The sequence below is a fragment of the Leucopleurus acutus genome, assembly GCF_964270905.1.
Source record: "Leucopleurus acutus genome assembly, chromosome: 14".
NCBI lineage: Eukaryota > Metazoa > Chordata > Mammalia > Artiodactyla > Delphinidae > Leucopleurus > Leucopleurus acutus.
Window position 1 is genome coordinate 1,450,946 of NC_139156.1, and position 19,292 is coordinate 1,470,237.

The 19,292-nt window shown below is 50.8% G+C and overlaps 1 protein-coding gene across 2 annotated transcripts in view; it reads right to left on the reverse strand.

Annotated features, from left to right (window-relative positions):
• The window catches only part of PPP2R2D (protein phosphatase 2 regulatory subunit Bdelta), a 45,420-nt gene that overhangs the window by 979 nt on the left and 25,149 nt on the right, over positions 1-19,292 (reverse strand). Inside the window, exons 3-10 of one of the 2 annotated variants that reach the window (XR_014326721.1) lie at positions 18,170-18,267; positions 14,121-14,286; positions 13,606-13,718; positions 10,553-10,730; positions 8,773-8,937; positions 6,112-6,281; positions 5,947-6,038; positions 387-826 (exon numbers count right to left, since the gene is read on the reverse strand). Coding sequence is in view for 1 of the 2 variants with exons in the window: in XM_082853987.1 (XP_082710113.1) it covers positions 547-826; positions 5,947-6,038; positions 6,112-6,281; positions 8,773-8,937; positions 10,553-10,730; positions 13,606-13,718; positions 14,121-14,286; positions 18,170-18,267 (1,262 nt within the window). In the remaining variant the exon portion in view is untranslated. Of the gene's footprint in view, positions 1-34; positions 827-5,946; positions 6,039-6,111; positions 6,282-8,772; positions 8,938-10,552; positions 10,731-13,605; positions 13,719-14,120; positions 14,287-18,169; positions 18,268-19,292 lie in introns of those variants that run through there. The other variant, XM_082853987.1, reaches the window with a different exon arrangement.

Below are 19,292 nucleotides of genomic sequence, written 5' to 3' on the forward strand. Positions count from 1 at the left end.
TTGGACTTAAAAACACTTTTTAGAGTGTGTTGCTTTTATTAGGCGGTTACACCAGAGGCGCGATGGGAGTAAAGCGGCCTGAGCCCGCTCGGCCGAATCTCCGCGCCGGCCGAGGCCCCGCCTGGGCTGAGAGAGGCTGAGGGAAGGCGGGCAGCAGCCACACACGTGGAGGCCCCAGGATGACAGCAGAGGAGGAGGAGAGCTCGACAGGAGCAGACACTGAATCTGACAGCTTTCCTCTTGGATGTTAACTTTCGGTCTATAAATTGGAAGGAAGGCTCAGACTTCAATAAATATGTTTATTTTAGCAATGGCCTCTTCTGAGTCCCGTCCATCACTCTGCTTCGAGCGGGCTTCTCACCTGAGCAGCGACACCCAGGGCTCACCTTGCTGAAGCAGAAGCCCGCGGGCACCCGCGTGGCCAGCCCGTGCAGTCTGGGCGGAGGCAGGAGGGCGTCCCTGCTCTTCACAGAGAGGATGTCGCCTGTCCTCTGGCACCAAACGAGCAGGCGCGATTCTGCACGAGACGCAGGTCCCGCTGCCTCCTTAGTTGGCCTTGTCCTGGAATATGTACAGGTTATTGGTGGCAGCCACGGCAATGATGTTCTCCACTGGGTGCCAGGCTGTGTGCAGAATCTTCTTGCTGAAGTCCAGGCTGTCCACGCTCACCTCGTCCTTCTTTCTCTTCCCACCTGCACACACTCTGCGAGGCTTCAAGCTGGCGCGAGGCTTGCTGTTCTCCCTGGAAGCTTCCAGCGTAACATCCCTCCATGTAGTCCTATCGAACATTCTGAAGAAGTTGTTGTAGGACCCAGTCATGATTGCACTGCTCAAAACAAGGACAGGAAGACTTCTAAGTGACCACCTCCAACCCCCAGCCCGGCCCGGCCCTGGACGCATGGATAGAGCTGCTTACCTCTCCTACCCCCAATTCTACACAGCAGCGTCATTTTTACAAATAAAAAATGAAAAATCATAATGGTCAGGAGAGAGATGCAGTGAGAATTTCTTCCTAAACTTCGTATACATAATCCTATCAGTAAAAATAAATACAACGGAAAAAAGTAACGGATTTACACTTTTAATTACATTAATGTGTTTTCAAACAAGGTAAAAACCCCAACACAGTCACTGCCCCAGGCTCGGGTAACGGTCTGACCTCCTGCACTTTGCCCCAATTCGGCAGGGCTCCGCACGTGCTCGAGAGACATTCGTGAGATCTGTTACCATCTTTGCTCACGACTGACCAGACAAGGTTTTAAAGTTCATTTTAATCTTAAACGCGTTTTTCTCGTGAAGGAACAGGTATATAAATAGTTAGGAGGGGCCTCAGACACGGGGTCAGCGTGCAAGACAGCCGGGGCCTTCTTTCCCGACACTCCAGATGCTGCAGCAGCGCCCGTGGTCTTTTCCCTTCCGGGCTGGTTCTGACGCCTTTCCGCGTCTCCACTGAAGCACACAGCACCGTGACGCGCTTCTATCACACTGGTGAAAACTTCGGGTCTCTCTACACAGCTAAGAGGAGAGTGGCTGGTTGCCGGCAAATGCTTCCACGTGCGTCCAGCCCCTGCCTCAGCGGGCCCGTCGGGCGCGGTAAGACCAGACTGCCCTGCGGCCTCCTCCTTGGCACCCTGGGCTCCCGGGCCATCCCCACATCATCAGGGGCGGATCTTGAGGCCCCGCAAGGCGCGTGCTGCCTCATTCACACGGCGCAGGGCTGACCCCGACTGTGCAAATCCTCATCTAAGGCGCAGGGCTGACCCCGACTGTGCAAATCCTCATCTAAATCCTCGCACCACAAAAAAAGATAAGCTCTCCTGGCTTATCTCACCTGTACTGTTGAAGCCTGGAATGCACACACCTCAGGGACAGAGGGGCCCGTGTGGCGGTGGACGCAGCAGGGCCGTGCAGTGGGGCCCAGGAGGGCCGCGAGCAACTGGCACCTGCCCGCATTAATTTCCACACTGAACACGATGTTCACAAAAGGATAAGCAACAAACGTGCTGATCTGAAGCTTACATTTGTGTTATTAAACTTAACCGCAGGGACTTCCCTGGTGGCGCAGTGGTTGTGAGTCCACCTGCCAAGGCAGGGGACATGTGTTCGAGCCCTGGTCCAGGAAGATCCCACATACCGTGGAGCAACTAAGCCTGTGCACCACAACTACTGAAGCCCGTGCTCTAGAGCCCGCAAGCCTGCGCCTCAGAGCCCGTGCGCCACAACTACTGAAGCCCGCGTGCCTAGAGCCCGTGCTCTGCAACAGGAGAAGCCACCGCAATGAGAAGCCCGTGCACTGCAAGGAAGAGTAGCCCCTGCTCGCTGCAACTAGAAAGCCCGCACGCAGCGACAAAGACCCAACACAGCCATAAATAAATAAATAAATTATATATATATATATATATATATATATATATATATATATATATATATATATATAAACTTAACTGCAGTGATTATTCCAAACAGAGACCAATGAAAGAATTTTTTCGGGAAGGAGTATTTTATCATCAATGTTGATTAGAGGTGCTGGTGCGTGACAGAAATGAAAGCGGACCAACCTTCACGCCGTCCATTACGATTATTACTATTATTCAGCAGTCCTGACGGCACCTGCATGGGCGTGGATGTCCCCCCGGCCCGCTGCTCCACACGGCGGGAATGAGAGCCTTCCCCAGCACCTGGCCAGGTGCTGCCTAGGCGGGAACACCGCCAAACACAGGAGTAAGTGGACTTGCAACTTAATGGTGATGCCTGTGTTTGCTACAAACCTGGAGCACGATGAAGTGGGGCAAAACTTAACTTCTGGGCAGCGCCGTCCCAGGCGGAGTGACTGGGATGGTGGCAGAAACCTGGCTCTGCCCCCGCCCCCGACTCCACACAAGCTTCCAGGCAGGAAGGCAGGGCATGTTGGCAGGAGTGAGGGAACAGGCAGGCGCCACCAGAAGCTTCAGGATGTGCCGGGGATGGTAATTTACACGTATTTTGCAATATCTCGGATCTACCGCGAAGCATAAAGAACCGTGCAGGGAATATTCCTATACGTGGTTGTCCTTTGAACAGTTACACGGTCTTAAAAACAAAACCGTCTTGCATGCTCTAGACATCAGATGAGTCACTTGTGTGATCGCGTACAGGTCTGCGCAGCTGTAACCCTGGCTTTCACTGTGTCTGGTCCACACCATGAACAGAGGATGATTCCTCGTCCGTCCATCCGCCCGCCCAGGGAGGAACCCCGACATGGCTCAGCTGCCTCCAGGGCATGTCTTGGAACGTGTTTTCTTGTCTGTATATTCGAGAGGTTCCCGGCCCACCCGGCCACTGCCAGGGAGCCTCAGAAGAAGGGCAGTGGCAGTGGTCATGCCCACTGGCCTCCACCTCCACCCCAACATTTCCGTCACTCTGATGGATGTGAAGGGACGTCGCTGTTGCTTTGATCTGCTGATTACTAATGAGGATGTGTTGTTATTCATTCCCCCCGTTTCTGTTAATTCCCATTCATGAGTAGTTAGGACTTTCTCACTGACTTACGATTCTTCACGTATTCTGGATATTCATCTCTTTGTTAATTTTACGTGCTTTTGTGGGTTTTATTTCCATTGTTTTATTATGATATAAAGAAGCTTAAAGTCAATGTAGTTGGATCTCTTTGGGTTTGGGGCCTTGTTTAAGGCACATTCCTGCATGATCATTTATCTCTGGACACAATTTCAGGAAGCGAGTCAGAAGGGATCACGACACACCGCATCAGAGCGCCTTCCGGCTTCCACTGCCGGGCCGAGAGGTCTGCTCGCGGTCTGAACACCCTTTCTCCGAAGGCAATGGGTCTTTTCTCCCCTGGCTGCTTTTAAGATCTTTTCTTGTTTTTGGTGCCCTGTAACTTCATTATGATCTGGATGTGGATTTCTGTGCTTCTTGAATCTGTGTATTCATTCAGTCTTGCATCAGTTATAGAAAATTTCCTGGCCATTAACACTTTAACTGCTACTTCTCCACAATCCTCCAATTTGGACACTTCGTTACGTTGGACCTTATCTGACCCTCCATGTTTTCCAAGTTTTTTCTGTCTCTTTGGCTCTCTGAGCTGCATCCTGGATAATCTCTCCTGATCTTCCTTCTTAAAATATTTCTCATCTTCAGTTCACTAATTCAAGATCTTTTCAGCTTCACGGGGTCTGCTAAACTCACACAGTGATTTCTCAACGACTACAGTTTTCATTTCTAGAAGTCCTGCATGATGCTTTTCCAGATGTCCTGGGGGGTTTTTAATGGCCTTGTGGTTCCATGTTCAGGTTCCGGTTCCGTCCTTTCACCTGTGAGTATTTCCATGCTCTCATTTTATATTCTGTGGCATATGATCTCAGGACCTGATTTCTCAGAGGTCACAGTTCTGTGGCTGTTTCTGCTGGCTCGCTCACACTGGCTTTCCTTCATGTGTTCGGTGCTTTTCACCTGTGAGCTCCTGTTTAAGTGATTTTAATCTGGGGAAATCCTGAGCCCTGGAGCACTGGGAAAGACAAATCCGCCACGGGTGCCAGGCACCCCTACGTGTTTTCAGTGCGTTTGCCAAGAATGCGTTTCTTCAGCGCTCTCTACCTGGGCCACATCTCAGGGCTGCAGCCTTGTTTACCACTCTCAGCTTGACCCCCAAGCTCAGTGTGTGCTGGTGTGAGGCCAACCCCGCTCCATGAGCGGCCTCTGCCCGGGCCCCCTGTGTCACCCCCCAAGGCACTGTGACCAAGCTCGTGCTGCTCTGCTGTGCTGTGAGGAGTGAGGTCCTCTCCTCTGACCCAGGGGCCCTGTGTGTCTGCAGCAGGAGACACTAACAGGTGGCACGTCAGCCTGTGAACAGTGTGGATGCCCGGGGCTGCCTGTCTGCTGGGACTTACCCTCAGTGAGCTTCTCCAGGTCAGTACAAATACAAACACACGTCCCTGGCGGGGAGGGAGGCTCATGGTCACAAAGGTCAGGGGACTTCATCCACTCCAATCCAAGGTCTCAGACAGATACATTTCCCTTGGGACGCATCTGAACGTAGATGGATGCCTTTTCCATAACCCCGAGGGTCCCAGTTTCAACTGCCAACCCTGTGTGGGTCCAGGGCCACAGCTCTTGTACCATCCTGGGCTGCAGGTTCCTGGTTCCAGCTGGTGCCCTGAGGCCAGCGAGGGCTCCCTCCTAGTTCCTGCTTCCTCTTCACTCCTGGCCTTACTGGTTGTGAGCTCAACTATACCCACAAAGACATCTGATGTTTCTAGGTGTTTGTGCCAAAGGGTTTCTCAGAATGTCCGTCAGTCCCTCTCTGAAAGTGGCGAGGTCCTCTGCTCACTGACACCCTTGACAAGCAGCACACGGCACAGAATCCATCACAGACGATGCAAGCTCATCTCCTTCCATCACGTGAGGTGCGACATTTCGTAGAATATGAAACAGACCTCTCGGCAGCACTAGTACTGCTGTCACCTCTAAGACACGCACAAAAAGGTGGCGGAGGCCTCAAACCGCCTCATCACGAGGTAGACCGTGGAGTCACACCAGCCACCCCCACTCTGTCCAAGCACAGCAGCGACTCTGAGGTCTCGTCCTCCACTTGTCCCCAAAGGCAAACTGGAACGTGGCCATCCCACACACGCCACAGTAACTACAGTAACTAACCTCCCCACCGCCTTCCTTTCACTCATCTTGGAAATAACAACAAAAAAAGAAATTATCATCCACTAAGCGTTTTAAAAACAGCCAACATGAACCTTGTACTACGCTTGCTGTTTAAATACAAGGTGGAATCATAAGCAAGGTGAGAAGTGTGCCCAGACATCCCATGTTTCCACCTTGCTAGGGCCACCTCACAGATGGCCTGGAAAACCAAGGCCATCGGGACTCCTCCTGGCAGCCTGGCCCGCCTCTGAGGACATCAGCGTGCTTCGGGCCTGGTCACGACGCAGGTCTCACCTGTCGGAGCCGTTCCAGCAGCACTCAAACTTGTCAAAGATGCAGTCATTTTCGTACAGGGAACACAGCTTGCTTCGAAGGTACTCGTGGACCTTAATGAAAGTACAGGAAGGTCAGAGGGACGGTTGTGTGCAAGACGTGGCAGGGTCCATGCCGCGGCCTCACCTGGTGGGTCTCGACAGGCCGGCTCTCCATGTTGAGGTCCCACACCTTCACCGACAGGTAGTCTCGGGTCATCATGTACCGACCGCTGTGGCTGAATTTCACGTCGGACACAGAAGAGATTATTTCTGAGAAGAAGGACCTACTGCTGGGGTCTTCCGGCTCTTCAAAAACTGGAAAATACAATGTTTTCAGCTTCTGTTTAAAAACCAGAGAACAAATCATTTTAAAGTCCAAGCGAGACTTGGGCCCTCCCCCAACACCGCTGCGGCCTCCCATCTTCCTGAAGCGCAGGCCCCAGGCTCACCCAGGCCCTGGTTGCAACCCAGAACGCTGCTCGGGCACTCAGTGCATCCTGGTGAGGCCTCTGCAGTAACCTGACGCTTCCCTGCAGATCCTCGAAAGCCAGTCCCTAGCAAACCACGTCCCATCCTGTCCCTGGCACAGAAAGACACAAAGGGCGCTACAGCAGACGCCGACACGGTGCCCCGAGCGCCCTGGGGCCGACGAGCCTGCGAGTGCACTGCAGGGCCCGACCCTTAGCCGCGAACGCCTGGGTCAGATTTTAACACCGGAACAGTCCCATCTGCCAAAGCCTGTCAGGAAAGGGGTTTTCCTTCACTATTCAACAGTCGAGACTTACGCTAACAAAACCGAACTACTAGTTTCAGAAAGATTCTACAGGCGTCCATGGCAGACCTTTCTTTCCCTGACACTTTTGCTTTCCCAGCAGTAACTCGAGTGCCCCCTCACTCGCCCCCTGCCCATGCGCCAGACCCCAGAGCCCCCAGTGCACTGTCGAGCCAGTGGCTTGGTGAACTTTGGGTGAGGATTTCTGTACTTCCTTTCATTTGCAGAGGCTTGTGATTTTCTTTTTTTGTTTTTTTCTCTTTTATTGCGGTACGTGGGCCTCTCACTGTTGTGGCCTCTCCCGTTGCGGAGCACAGCCTCCAGACGCGCAGGCTCAGCGGCCATGGCTCACGGGCCCAGCCGCTCCGCGGCATGTGGGATCTTCCCGGACCGGGGCACGATCCCACGTCCCCTGCATCAGCAGGCGGACTCTCAACCACTGCGCCACCAGGGAAGCCCTGATTTTCTTTTTTTTAATGTAGGAACCTATGTTTGTTGAGTCTGCATCTGAAGTTGATTATAAGCAAGCTGGTGGCAATACTCTGAGCATTTACTCAAATAAGTAACTTTGCTGACAAATAAAACTACTCTTGGAATCTAAAATTGTTACTCACGAGTGTTCTCTTGAAAACATAGGCCAAACATTAGAAAAGACTCATTTTTCACTGCAGGAATTCTACTAAAGTACAAAGTTCTTTTAAAACACACTATAGGGGCTTCCCTGGTGGTGCAGTGGTTGAGAATCCACCTGCCAATGCAGGGGACATGGGTTTGAGCCCTGGTCCAGGAAGATCCCACATGCCGCGGAGCAACTAGGCCTGTGCGCCACAACTGCTGAGCCTGTGCTCTAGAGCCCACGTGCTGCAACAACTGAAGTCCGCGGGCCTAGAGCCCGTGCTCCGCAACAGGAGAAGCCACCGCCGTGAGAGGCCTGCACACACAACGGAGAGTGGCCCCTGCTCGCCGCAACTAAAGAAGGCCTGCAAGCAGCAACGAAGACCCAACACAGCCAAAAATAAATAAATTTATTTAAAAACCTCCAAAAAACAAAAAAACACACTATAGTGGACTTCCCTGGCAGGCCAGTGGTTAAGACTCTGTGCTTCCACTGCAAGGGGCACGGGTTCGATCCCGGACTGGGGAAGATCCCACATACCACGCAGTGTGGCCAAAAAAAAAAAAAAAAGAAAAAGAAAACCACAAACCCCAAAAACCAAAAAATAAAACTGCAAGAAAACCCCCCTCCCCCTATACTTTAGTCTCAAAAAGAGACAGAATGAGGCAAAAAGGCTCCTAAGAGCCAGTCATCAAGGACACTTCCCATCAGGCTCTGTTGGAGCTGCCCCACTTTACGACAGGAGACACTCTGGACAGACTGACCGATACACTGACTTAGCTGCAGGACCAAGTGTCCAGAACACGAAAACCCATGGCGCTCCAGGCTGGGATGGCGTCACTGCTCAGTACTTGGGAACGTGTTGGCAAAGTTCTCAGGACACACTCTGTATGTCTTGTGACACACAGACTTCTGGTTTTCTACAAAGTAGGGCCTGTTGGTTATGGCTAAAAATAAAAACAAAACCAAAGCTCTCCTCACCTAGAAGGACTTCAAGACTCAGTGGATTAAAGACTAGACTTTCACCTCAGGGAACTGCCTTCAAGTTCAGCGAAGCTCTGTGGGAACAGAGCCCATTCCGAGAGCCGAGAAAGGTCACAGGTGGACTGTGTCTCCAGCCTCAGCAGAGGTCCTAGTGCACAGAGGTGGAGGCGACAAGGGGCTCTCACTGGGCCCACCCAGGGAGGCGGACACCGCATGGAAGTGCTGGCAGGAGTGACCTGCGGGCTCCACCGCGGCGCCACAAAAGCAGGGCCTCTCGCTCCGCACCCCGCCAGCAGTGCTGCGAGGACCAAGGCCGGCCTATGCTCGCGCAGGCACATGCGTAACAAAGAGCGCCTCTAAGTCTTCGGGGGCGGCTCAGCGCCCAGACAACACGGGCTCTAGACGGGACGTTTATATACACGCCCGGCACTTACACTTGGAGTGGCGGTCGCACAGGGCGGAGGAGCGCATGTCGCACAGTCTGATGGTCCCCTTGCTGCTGCTGTAGACGAGCACGTTACACTGGTGTGGGTGGAACTCGGCCGCTGTGATCACCTCCGTCAGCTCTTCCATGTTGGCAGGCTTGATGTCCACGATGTCTGAAGCGCACAGTTAAGGCAGGGCGCTCGCAGGCATGAGATAACCCACGTGACGAGGTTTAAGAGATTAGGTGTGGAGGAGGCGATTACACGTACTGTATGCCGGGCGAGCACGCCAGTAAGAGGATCTACGTTAATACCCTCATCAGACTCCAGTAACGTGCCTGACAGGGGCCACGGCCACGCAGATACGAGGGCGGCTTTCACCTCGCTGCTACTGCTAGCATTCTAGGAAGGAACTTTCAGAGCAACATAACACCCGTTAAAAGATAAGGAAGCAAGCAAGTGCCCATCTGCACAGAAGTCCCATAGTAGCATCCACAAAATGACACAGACAAATGAGTACTGCCAGGTTCCACAAGATTCTGCTTTGCTAAGCATCTGACACCAAGAGCTTGCCCTAAGCAGCCAGAACGACGTCACATGCTAGGTTGCCAAATACAGAACTCACTCAACTGGAGAAACAAGGAAGTGTACAATTTGGCTTTGGGCCAAGATAGGATAGCAGGAACAGATGACAACTAAGGAAGCTAAAAAACTTGGTGACGCTACAGCTCAAGTCTCCAGACACCAGACACCGTGGGCAGGGACCCTGGAGGGACTGGAGCCCTACAGTGCCCAGCACGCCGTCGTGGCTGTCTCCAGGCCACCGTGCAGAGCGGGGACCAGGCTGAGCCCGCTGACCGCCTGGAGTCCGGGGAAGCACACGAGGCACGCAGGGCCGGGTGCCGGAGAAGAGTGGCCAACAGGCTCTGGAGGGCCGGTCAGCAAAGGCCTGTGAGGACACTGCCCAGCTGGGGAAGGAGCCATGCCCAGAGATGAGAGAACGGCACCCCAGCTCATGCGAGAGCTCGCCAAAGAGCAAAGCTGAGCTGAAAGTGAAGTGGGAGGGGAGGAGCCACGAGGGCACCAACTAACTGGCCCCTGTGAGTGGATCCAAGGTGTTTTTAAAGTGCTAACAGATAGGGGCTGCCCTGGTGGCGCAGTGGTTAAGAATCCGCCTGCCAACGCAGGGGACGTCCCACAGGTTTGAGCCCTGGTCCAGGAAGATCCCACACGCCGTGGTGCAACTAAGCCCGTGAGCCATGACTACTGAGTCTGCGCTCCAGAGCCCACGAGCCACAGCTATTGAAGCCCGTGTGCCTTGAGCCCGTGCTCCGCAACGAGAAGGCACCGCACCGCAACGAAGAGTAGCCCCCGCTTGCCCCAACTAGAGAAAGCCCCTGTGCAGCAACGGAGACCCAACGCAGCAAAAAATAAAAAAAAAAAAAAAAACCAAAAAAAATTACATATATATGTATCTATATAAAAGTGCTAACAGATAGCAGAAAGCACGTGCCTGTTTCTGTGCTGTGTGATCTCAGTTGCAATGAAGGGCATTTGAAGCATGACAGTGGGACAAAATCTTTAAGAAAACCACGAAAGATATGACTGCATAAATGAACCCTTCATGAATTAGAGTCCTCACAAATCATTGAGAGAAAATGTGAGCTTCTGACAGGAGAAAAAAATGACAAAGGACAGACTCTGAGACAAAGGGGTGTAATGAAGATGAGAGGACCTATCCAAGAACGATCCTATAAAAATGCTGCGATATCCACCTGACGAAGGATACTAAAACTTCTGTCTGTGATTTCTAAATGCCACAGATTAATTCTCAGGTCATCTGCAGAAAGATACGTTTCATGATCACTATTCACTGAAATGGAATTTATATGATATGTGTGAGCATTTGCAAAAACTCGTCGTGGACTTGCTTCTACCATAAGGTCCATGGGCTTCAATATTGGGACCTAAAAATGGAAGGAAATAGGAATTCAAAACAAAGATCCCAGCAGCAGAAAATCAGAACACATATAGCAGGTAACAAAAAGGAACAAATGTGTGCGCACAGTTAAGTAACAGCAGGTACAGACAATACCGCCAATAAGCAATAGCTTCTGGCTGCTCGGTAAGCAGATGGCCCCTGACACTGATGCCTGATGTGGGGCCTGAGTTGAGCCCCCCTTCCTCCTCTGGCCTCGCAGCCGCGGCCTCCAGAGTGAGAGCAGGCGCATCTCCTCGTCCCCCCACGCCCCCCGCGCCCTGCAACAGGGCTGGGCGGGTGGGGTGCAGGGACTGGGCGGGGGGAGCACGCCTCTCCTGACCTGGTGCCCGCGACGCGGTATGTCCAGCCTGCAGACGGCAGCGGAGCTGCTCACTTAGATGGCAGAGGCATGTTGGGTACGTACGTTATACTTCAATAAAACGTTTTTTAAAAAAGGCACAGAAACCCCGACTGTGATGAGTGCTGTGGCCAGGAAGGCTCCCAGGGAAGGGGACGTCCACACAGAAAGGGAAAGGGAGGAGAGGTCAGCCGGGCCAAGGACGAGAGAGAGAGCCGGCACAAGAGTGGCCAAAGCCAAGGGCACGGTTGTGGGCGACGGTGTCACACGTGCGGAAAAAGGAAGAAGGCCCAGCATCACTGACATCTAGTGGGGAGGAAAACAGAAGCTTTAAAATCAAAATAGAAAACTAAAGTGTGCTATTTTTTAAATTAAAAACCCAAGGAGTGTACCTAGAAAGGGTAGGAGAGAACCTCTTAATTGAGTTTTCTCCAGCCAAAATGCTGTAAAAATGAACTTGGGGAAACATGTATAAAAATACTCCCCTCATTTTAAACCAGCCAAGTGCTGAGCACACGCTTCCCTCCTCTTGTGCAGGAGCTGTTGGTTCCACAAGGGACAGGACAGACCTGTCATGCCCTCTAACAAGTCTCTAATTAATCAAAACGCGAAACAACTGTAATATGGGTCACAGAAAGAGCCCCTTTCCGGCACCCAAATAATTTAGGAGGAGAACAAAATTTCTGTTCCCCTTTCAAAATTTTGTTTTCCTCTTAAAGTTCAAAGGAGTCCATGAACTCACAAAGGTAAATCCACATACAGAGTGACCTGGCCTGCGATCGCTCCCCCGCTGCAGCCCACCCTGCAACTGCGATGACCTCACACCTGTCACATGCTTCGCCATGGCCCTGGACGAGACCAGCTTGGTTAGGCTAATTGTAGAACAGCAGCCTTGACCAGAGTGAAGACTGGGCCTCAGAAGCCCTTACAGACTTCCCACAGCTGGGACGGATGTGAGCATCACGGTGGAGAAGCAGGCCTGGCTGGGAGGCAGGGGGCTCCCTGGAGAGGGGGAGCGTGCCGGGCCGGGTGCAGGGGAGAGGCGGCCGAGACAGGGGATTCAGGTGCACCCACAGGGCACCCCAGGCCTCATCCTTCCAGTGCACTTAGTTTCCAAGGAGCAGTTTACATGGTGGTAACTGTAAAACTAGTGTTACTGTCACCAACAGTGATTTGCCTACAAACTGTCACTAATTCATGGGTGGGAAAGCAGCAGCATGGCACAGAGAAACCACCATTTGGATCAGAACATCTTGGTTCAAAGTAGGGTTTAGATTTGAGCAAATTACACAGCTTTCTTGGCCTCAACTCCCTGGAAACAGGGCAATACCACTGACCTACAAGTTCCCACCCCGCCCTTCTCCTTGGCAGTGCTTACCTGTTACACCCTGTGCTCCTGTCGGGAGCACCCCTGCACGCTGGGCTGCGACTCCGTGCTGCGCGCCTGCTGCCTCAGCACCTGCGTGCACACGGCCAGCAGAGCACGGGGAAAGAGACCGAAACCCACCACACGCACCCTGGCCGGGGCCCTGCAGGGCGTGGGATGGGGAGCTTCCTGCAATTCCGTGCCCTCCTCTGTAGCTCCTCAGCTACCAATACAATGTGTCCACCCACTAGGTCTTCACCTGATAGATCGCACTTCCACAAAGGTTTTAAACCTCTCTGAAAAACCAACCAACTGGCCAACAGCTTTCTAATGAACCAGGCGGTCGGTTCGGGGAGTGCCTCTAAGTCACCGCTGGTCTCCGCTGTGGCCCGGCCCATCGGCAGCACCCTGGGGTCTTAACCAGGGCGCATCTGGGCAGGGCTCAAGCTTGTTTAATCTCCTTCTCATACTCCATTTAATTAAAGCCGCCACCCCAGGACACTCGGTTTTAAGTTGTACTCAATTTCATAGATGTTAAAATGTGAAAAGAATCGAGGTATTAGAATTGATAAAGCACAGTCATTTCATACTGTACCTAGGGGCACCAAAGAGGGAGTGAAGAATTTATTTTAAAAAAAGAAAAAGAAGAAGTAATGCTGCTCATGGATTGATGGGCAAAGAATTCTGGTCAGAATCTGCCTTAGCTAACTCAGAGGAAATCCAGTGAAGGCCATCCTGCTGGTCCACAGGTCATCTCTCAATCTGCAACCCGCGCTGCTTCCTCCAGGGAAGTGTGCCGAGTTCCATCTGCTCCAACCCCACCAATGTGCTACTCTGAACCTTCAGAGTGAAAGGCAGTGGATGTTTTTAGAAAGATTTCTTATGGAATTAAACCAGAGTCTTTTCTTTAGTAGTAGTATATTTTCTGAAGATGTGTGACTTTTTTGTTTTCGTGAGAATACAAGGACTCCCATTTTAACAAGTATACATAAAAATGATTACAAATAACTTTCAAGATCAAGAAGACAGATCCCACAGTATTTCATTTAACAGTATTTTCTAAACAGCTGACTTAAGCATCATTACTGATTAATTTATGACAAGTATCGGCTAGTTGAAAGAAAATGTGACGTATACCCGTAGTGCCGTGATTCTAAGTGGATCTCGAAGTCGTCCATCTTCATCTTTTAAGTTATAGCCTTCTGCTCTTTTATCCCGTTCACTTATTTTCCATAATTTAATAGTTTTATCTGAAAATAAAAACCTCATTCTCCATATTAAAAGAAAAACCATATATCATGCACCACTATTAGCTGAGTATCATACAAGAAAACTCTGTGGTTCTATGCTGGTTTAGAAGCTAGGAGTATTTGAACATTAGTACTTCCAGTTGTATATGAACATTTTGTTTCCTACAATAAGTAAAGATGTAGAAACGTCTGCAGAGTTGAGAAATGTAATACTGCGAGTGTGTGTTTGAGTACTTTGAGTTTTCAACCTGAGTTTTCTTCCTGCCTACCTAATGCTTTACCCTCCCCCAAAGTTTAGAGCAGAGATAACCTCTAGAAGGGCTAAAATCAAAAAGAATCTACGCACAGAAAATTAAAAACCCAGCCTAACTCAAAGGGCCGCATGAGGAGAAAAGCTCTTACCGTTTGTAGAGAGCAGAAAACGAGCAGCGCCCTGTTGTGGTAGCCACCTAATCTTATTAATTTTTTCTTCAATTTCTAGACTCTTCAAATAGTCAAACTCTGGTTCGTGACTTTGAAAGGTACTGTAAACGTTATATTCCCCCCTGGAATGAGGGCGGCTTTTATTCTGCAAGGAAACATGAAGCCATTTTAATGAACAAAGCACAGTGCAGAGAAACTTCAGTTCTCCCAATTTGAATATCAAATGACCACACACATTTTTAAAAGTTAATAAAAATCCTGGGTCAAAAAAATGTCAAACAGATGACGCTCAGAATTACTTTACTTGGAAGAAACAAATAAGAGAGCTGACTCCGCAGCTTCCTCTTGCACTTCCGGGCATCTGCTCTAGGGCAGGGTGTGGAGTCGAGCTTCCCTGCCAGTACACTGGCTCTGGCTGCCTCTGCGCTACCGCTACCGGAGCAGCTCTGAGAGAGGCTGAAGGGCCCACAGAGGCGGCAGCGGTTGCCATCTGGCCCCGTGGAGAGTCAGCTGGGCCGGCCCAAGCCCTCCAGGGCTGAGCCACGGGGACGCACACTTCCCCGTCACCTGGGCCAGCCAGCCAGCACACAGCTGCGCTGCCAGGGAAGGGGACTGCCAATCGGCAGAGTCACAAACGAGCAGTTACGGCAAAGGAGCCACGGAGGGCAAATCCTGCAGAACGTGTAAGAGAAGCAAGCTGTGCAAACACACCCACAGGAAGATCCTCTTATGAAAAACGTCAACACACACGACAATTCTACACGTTGCAGTAAAAACAAAAGGACAAGCTACGGCCAACTCGGGGGAGGCAGAGGGATAATAAAATAGGATGCGGAAGTAACATGGAAAGATAGAATGGGGGAGGGGCACAGCGTGTGCTTCACCTACACGCCCAGGGTTTCCTTTTCTAAAGGAATAAAAGCCTGAGTGGTGGGTTCATAAGTATATTTATATTAATCCCTGAAATCTTCTGCATGTCCAAAATGACATTTTCTATGAAATAGTAAATATTTCATAATTAAAACTCAAGGAGACCAGTATTTTAATTCTTGTTCTATAACCAGTATCTAAAATCTTACATTTTTAACACATTAGTGTGTGTCAAATAAATTGAACTAAACAAATAACCTTCACGTCTAGATAGATACCCCTTTATGTTTCTGAAGCAAGACCATGTATTATGAGAAAAATCCCCCCAAACTCCCTCCATCTCTCTACCGCGCTGCCCTGGTAAGTAAGTACTGCGCGCCCTTGTGATCAAGCGATCCTCAGCAGGACCGTGGAAATCCCCTACCCCGTGTCCCACGGGTGTGCTGGACTACAGGCTTATGCTATTCACACTACTCTCCTGCTTCGTGGCCCTCACGCTCTCTATGAAAAAGCCTAATACACCAACGGGTACTTCTAACTCTCAAGTGAACAAACCGAGATTGAAATATTTAAAAGGGAAAATCTGTGGAATCGGTCAGTCCCATGCTTCAGACACGAGTCCCATCACAGCTCTGCCCGTCCTTCCTGGGCCACTCTCTCCGGGAACAGCGCCCTGCCTCTAACGCTGCCACTAACTGCCCTGATCTCTGCCCTCAACTCCTGAAACCCAAGGCCCCTGCTAATCCCCCGGCCTTGTCCTCCACCGGAGACCTCGCATCAGCGCCTGAGGGCCTGTCCAGGGAGAGGGAGGGACTCTGAGGAAGGCTGGCAGGGCACAGTGACTGGACTCTCAGCAGGAGAGTGGGGCGGGAGCTGCCGAGACTGCTGGTCCAGCTGCGGGGAGCATGGGGACGACGAGGAGGCGGGCCTCGCTTTGTCTGGGAACATGCTGATTCCCAGTTACAGTTCTGATGTTACTGGACGGACCATGCAGAGGGACGGCATTCTGCAGAGGGGTGGGAGCCGCGGAGCCACGTCCACAGACTCTGCTCGCCCCAGGTTGACACGCTAGAGTCCCTTGGACAGAGGGCTCCACCACTAACATGGAAAAAAAGTTCGAAAATCACGTCGCCATAGTTTCTGACGGCTCCCTCTTGACTGAATGTCCTGCACCTTCCCCAGCCAAGCAGGGTGCTGCTCTATCCTCCAGGAACCTCTACGCTTCACTGATTCTAAAACACATATTTTGACACCTCTGAAAGCTTACTGCAGTTTCTAATCGAGAGCTGCTGCAGTTTAACAGGCAGCAGCCTCATCCCAGTGGTGCTGCAATATCATCAACTGTCTCTTTGATGATGGATGAAGACAGAGTCTTACCCACACTGGAAACACTCAAGTCCACAATGAGGATTATACAGCAACCACTAAAATATCTGAAAGGCAGATGGGATACAAAACCTCTTTTTATATTAACCAAAATACGAAGAAAAAGATGGGGAAAAAAGTTGCCCAGGATTTATGAAGTTACAGTTGGTCGGGCTTATCAAATTTAAACAATTTTAGGGACCTGCTACTGTACAAAACTGTAGCAACATTGACTTAATACATCTTCACTGAACACAATATGATAACTTCTCAAAACTACAATACTTAACACATTTTATAGCAAGATGCTTGAGTTTTATAATCTTTCATATTTGAAGCTAGCATATTTCTAGGTTTAAACAATGACCCCCCAAAACAAGATAAAAAACTTCATTTTCTAAAAGGACATCATTCAAATGGCAGACTTTACGGAGCTAAAAGTGAACTCTTAAAGTTAAGATAGCTATGGCTAAGTAATCTGTTAAATAATCCTTCTGCTAAAAGTATTATTCAAACACCGCCACCGACTTTTATTTGTTGAAAAGTTCTTTGTAAGTAGCACTGTGATGATCCACCTCCAAGGTTATAATTATAATCTAATTATAAACTTATCAAATTGTGAAGATTTAGAAAGATTCATGATAATATATATGATATTCACAAAAGAATTCTCACCATCCCGAACCAGAAAAAATACAATTAAAAAATTTTTAATCAACATTGGAGCTGTAACAGGTGTATTTTAACCAGGAGATGTTGTGGGCCCAGGGCTTGCCCCCTACAGACGCCACCAAGCGCCCCTCTGCAGTGCGGGGCTGGCGCTCCCCGCCACGAGGAAGGGAGCAAGGGCCCACCCGCCTTGACACCGCAGTTGTTTTACCGCAGGAAGTCAGAGGGCAGAATTTGGAGATGAAAAGCAGCTGCACGCCTACCCGCTAGGAAGCAGGCAGGAGGGGCGCTCTGTCACGGAACCCCCGGGCCTGGCTGTGCTGAGGCTCCCGCCTGGGGCGCCCGCACAGCAGAGCCTCATCCTGCCTTACTGGGCACTCGGCGAGGCCTGCTCACCAGAAACGAGAGACGACAGGGGCTGGCAAGGCCTGGCGACAGCTCCCATTCTCCTCTTACGTGTAACTAACTGACAAAGTAGCGCTCCTCTCCCCTTTTCCCCCAGACGGGAAGGACCCAATAGCCAGTGTTCGTGAGTGAGGCCCATCTGTGGCTCCTCCAGGGCCCGCGTTCTGAGGCCCCAGCCCTCGAGGGTGCGGCCAGTGCTGCGGGCACTCAGAGTGCCTGCACCGGCCAGCAGACCCCGGGGCTGGCGGCCAGCACCTCCATGGCCGGCGAAGGGGTTTCATTTCCTCCGGGATGAGAGCAGACAGATCCAGAATCCCAGCAGCCCACACCCTTCACTTGGTCTGGCCGCCACCTGTGGCAACTTGGGGCGGGGAAAGGACTGCCCGCCCGCCCCGCAGATGAGGGCACTGGGGGCTTAACTGGGACGCGGGGGCTGTGCGTCCGTAGGGCACTGGGGGCCCAACTGGGACGCGGGGGCTGTGCGTCCGGAGGGCACTGGGGGCCGAACTGGGACGCGGGGGCTGTACGTCCGTGAGTGGAAACACAGGTCTTCTCGTTCGCCCCGAGATAATTTCTGAAAGAAGATGCTAAATGGTGAATGTGATATAGTGGAATCAAATGAAATTAGACACTGGGAAAATAACTGTGCTCCCTTCCTTACAAGTGATGTGAGAAGTGCTGGATGATCCCACTTGGTTCGTGGATTGTACATTACTGACCTCTTGTTCCCGCTGGAAAATAACCACTCTGCCGCCCTTGTCTCCTGTTGCAAGAAGGTCTCCAGAGTGACTAAACTCCACGGTTGAGATGACATCAGCTGTCAGACAACAGAAGCAATTTACCAGTTTATGATTCTGAAAGGGGTTGTAATAAATATTAAAAACATCGATCAAAAGGATCAAAAGAAAGGTACACACATAAAATGTCCTCCAAGGATAAAGCAACACTTTCGTGGGAAACTTGTAATTACCAAGCAGCCCCTTCTTGGTTCTGGCGCCCAGAGCCCATGGGGATTTATGGGTCACTGATCCAATGCCTGGTCCCTGGCACACCAGCATTTATCTAGACTGGGTTGTCTTGATATAAGATATAGGGTAGAAATTTAGGAAATTAATTTTGAGAAAAAACAAAAACAGATAAAAGTTGGCTCTAGAAGACTGCTGCCTAACTTTATAATGCATGCCTGAATTACCTTGAAAATTAACCTGATTCTTACATTACATTAACACAGTGACTGGTTGGCTTCTGTACAAAATAACATTACAGACAGTACCTAGCTTACTGTCTGGGTAAAGTCACTGCCATTGATAACGAGGACATCGTTACCTAGTGAGACACTGCTGGTCAGACACCGAGATTTCTACACCATCAACACCAAGATCTGGACACCAGCTCACAAGGGGTAAGGGCCACAAGGTACAAAAACGAAGTCAAGCCTAGAAAAGTCTCAGGTGTCCTAAGGTTAATACTTCAGGTAGAGGAAACGGATCTGGATTTATGACACAGACTACTGAATCAGAAAGAATATCCCAGGCTGGGCTTTAGGGGAAAACCACTTTCTCCGTAGTTCAGATTTGCTGAGCACTAAGAATCAGACAAAGGTACGGGCCTGGTCTCCCAAGGGGCTGCTGTGAGCTTGTTTTCTGACTACAACTGGACGCTTCACCCTAGCTGCCGCAGAAAATCTCCTCTCTGGCTGCTCCGAGGAAGGGATGGACCACTACCGCCCCGTCCCCGCTGCCGGGGCCCCAGCTCAAAGGGCATATCCTTCCTACCAGCAACTGAAAATGACCTCTCTGGGGTGCCAGGGCCCCAGCATCATAGAGGTCGTTTAGTGTTTAC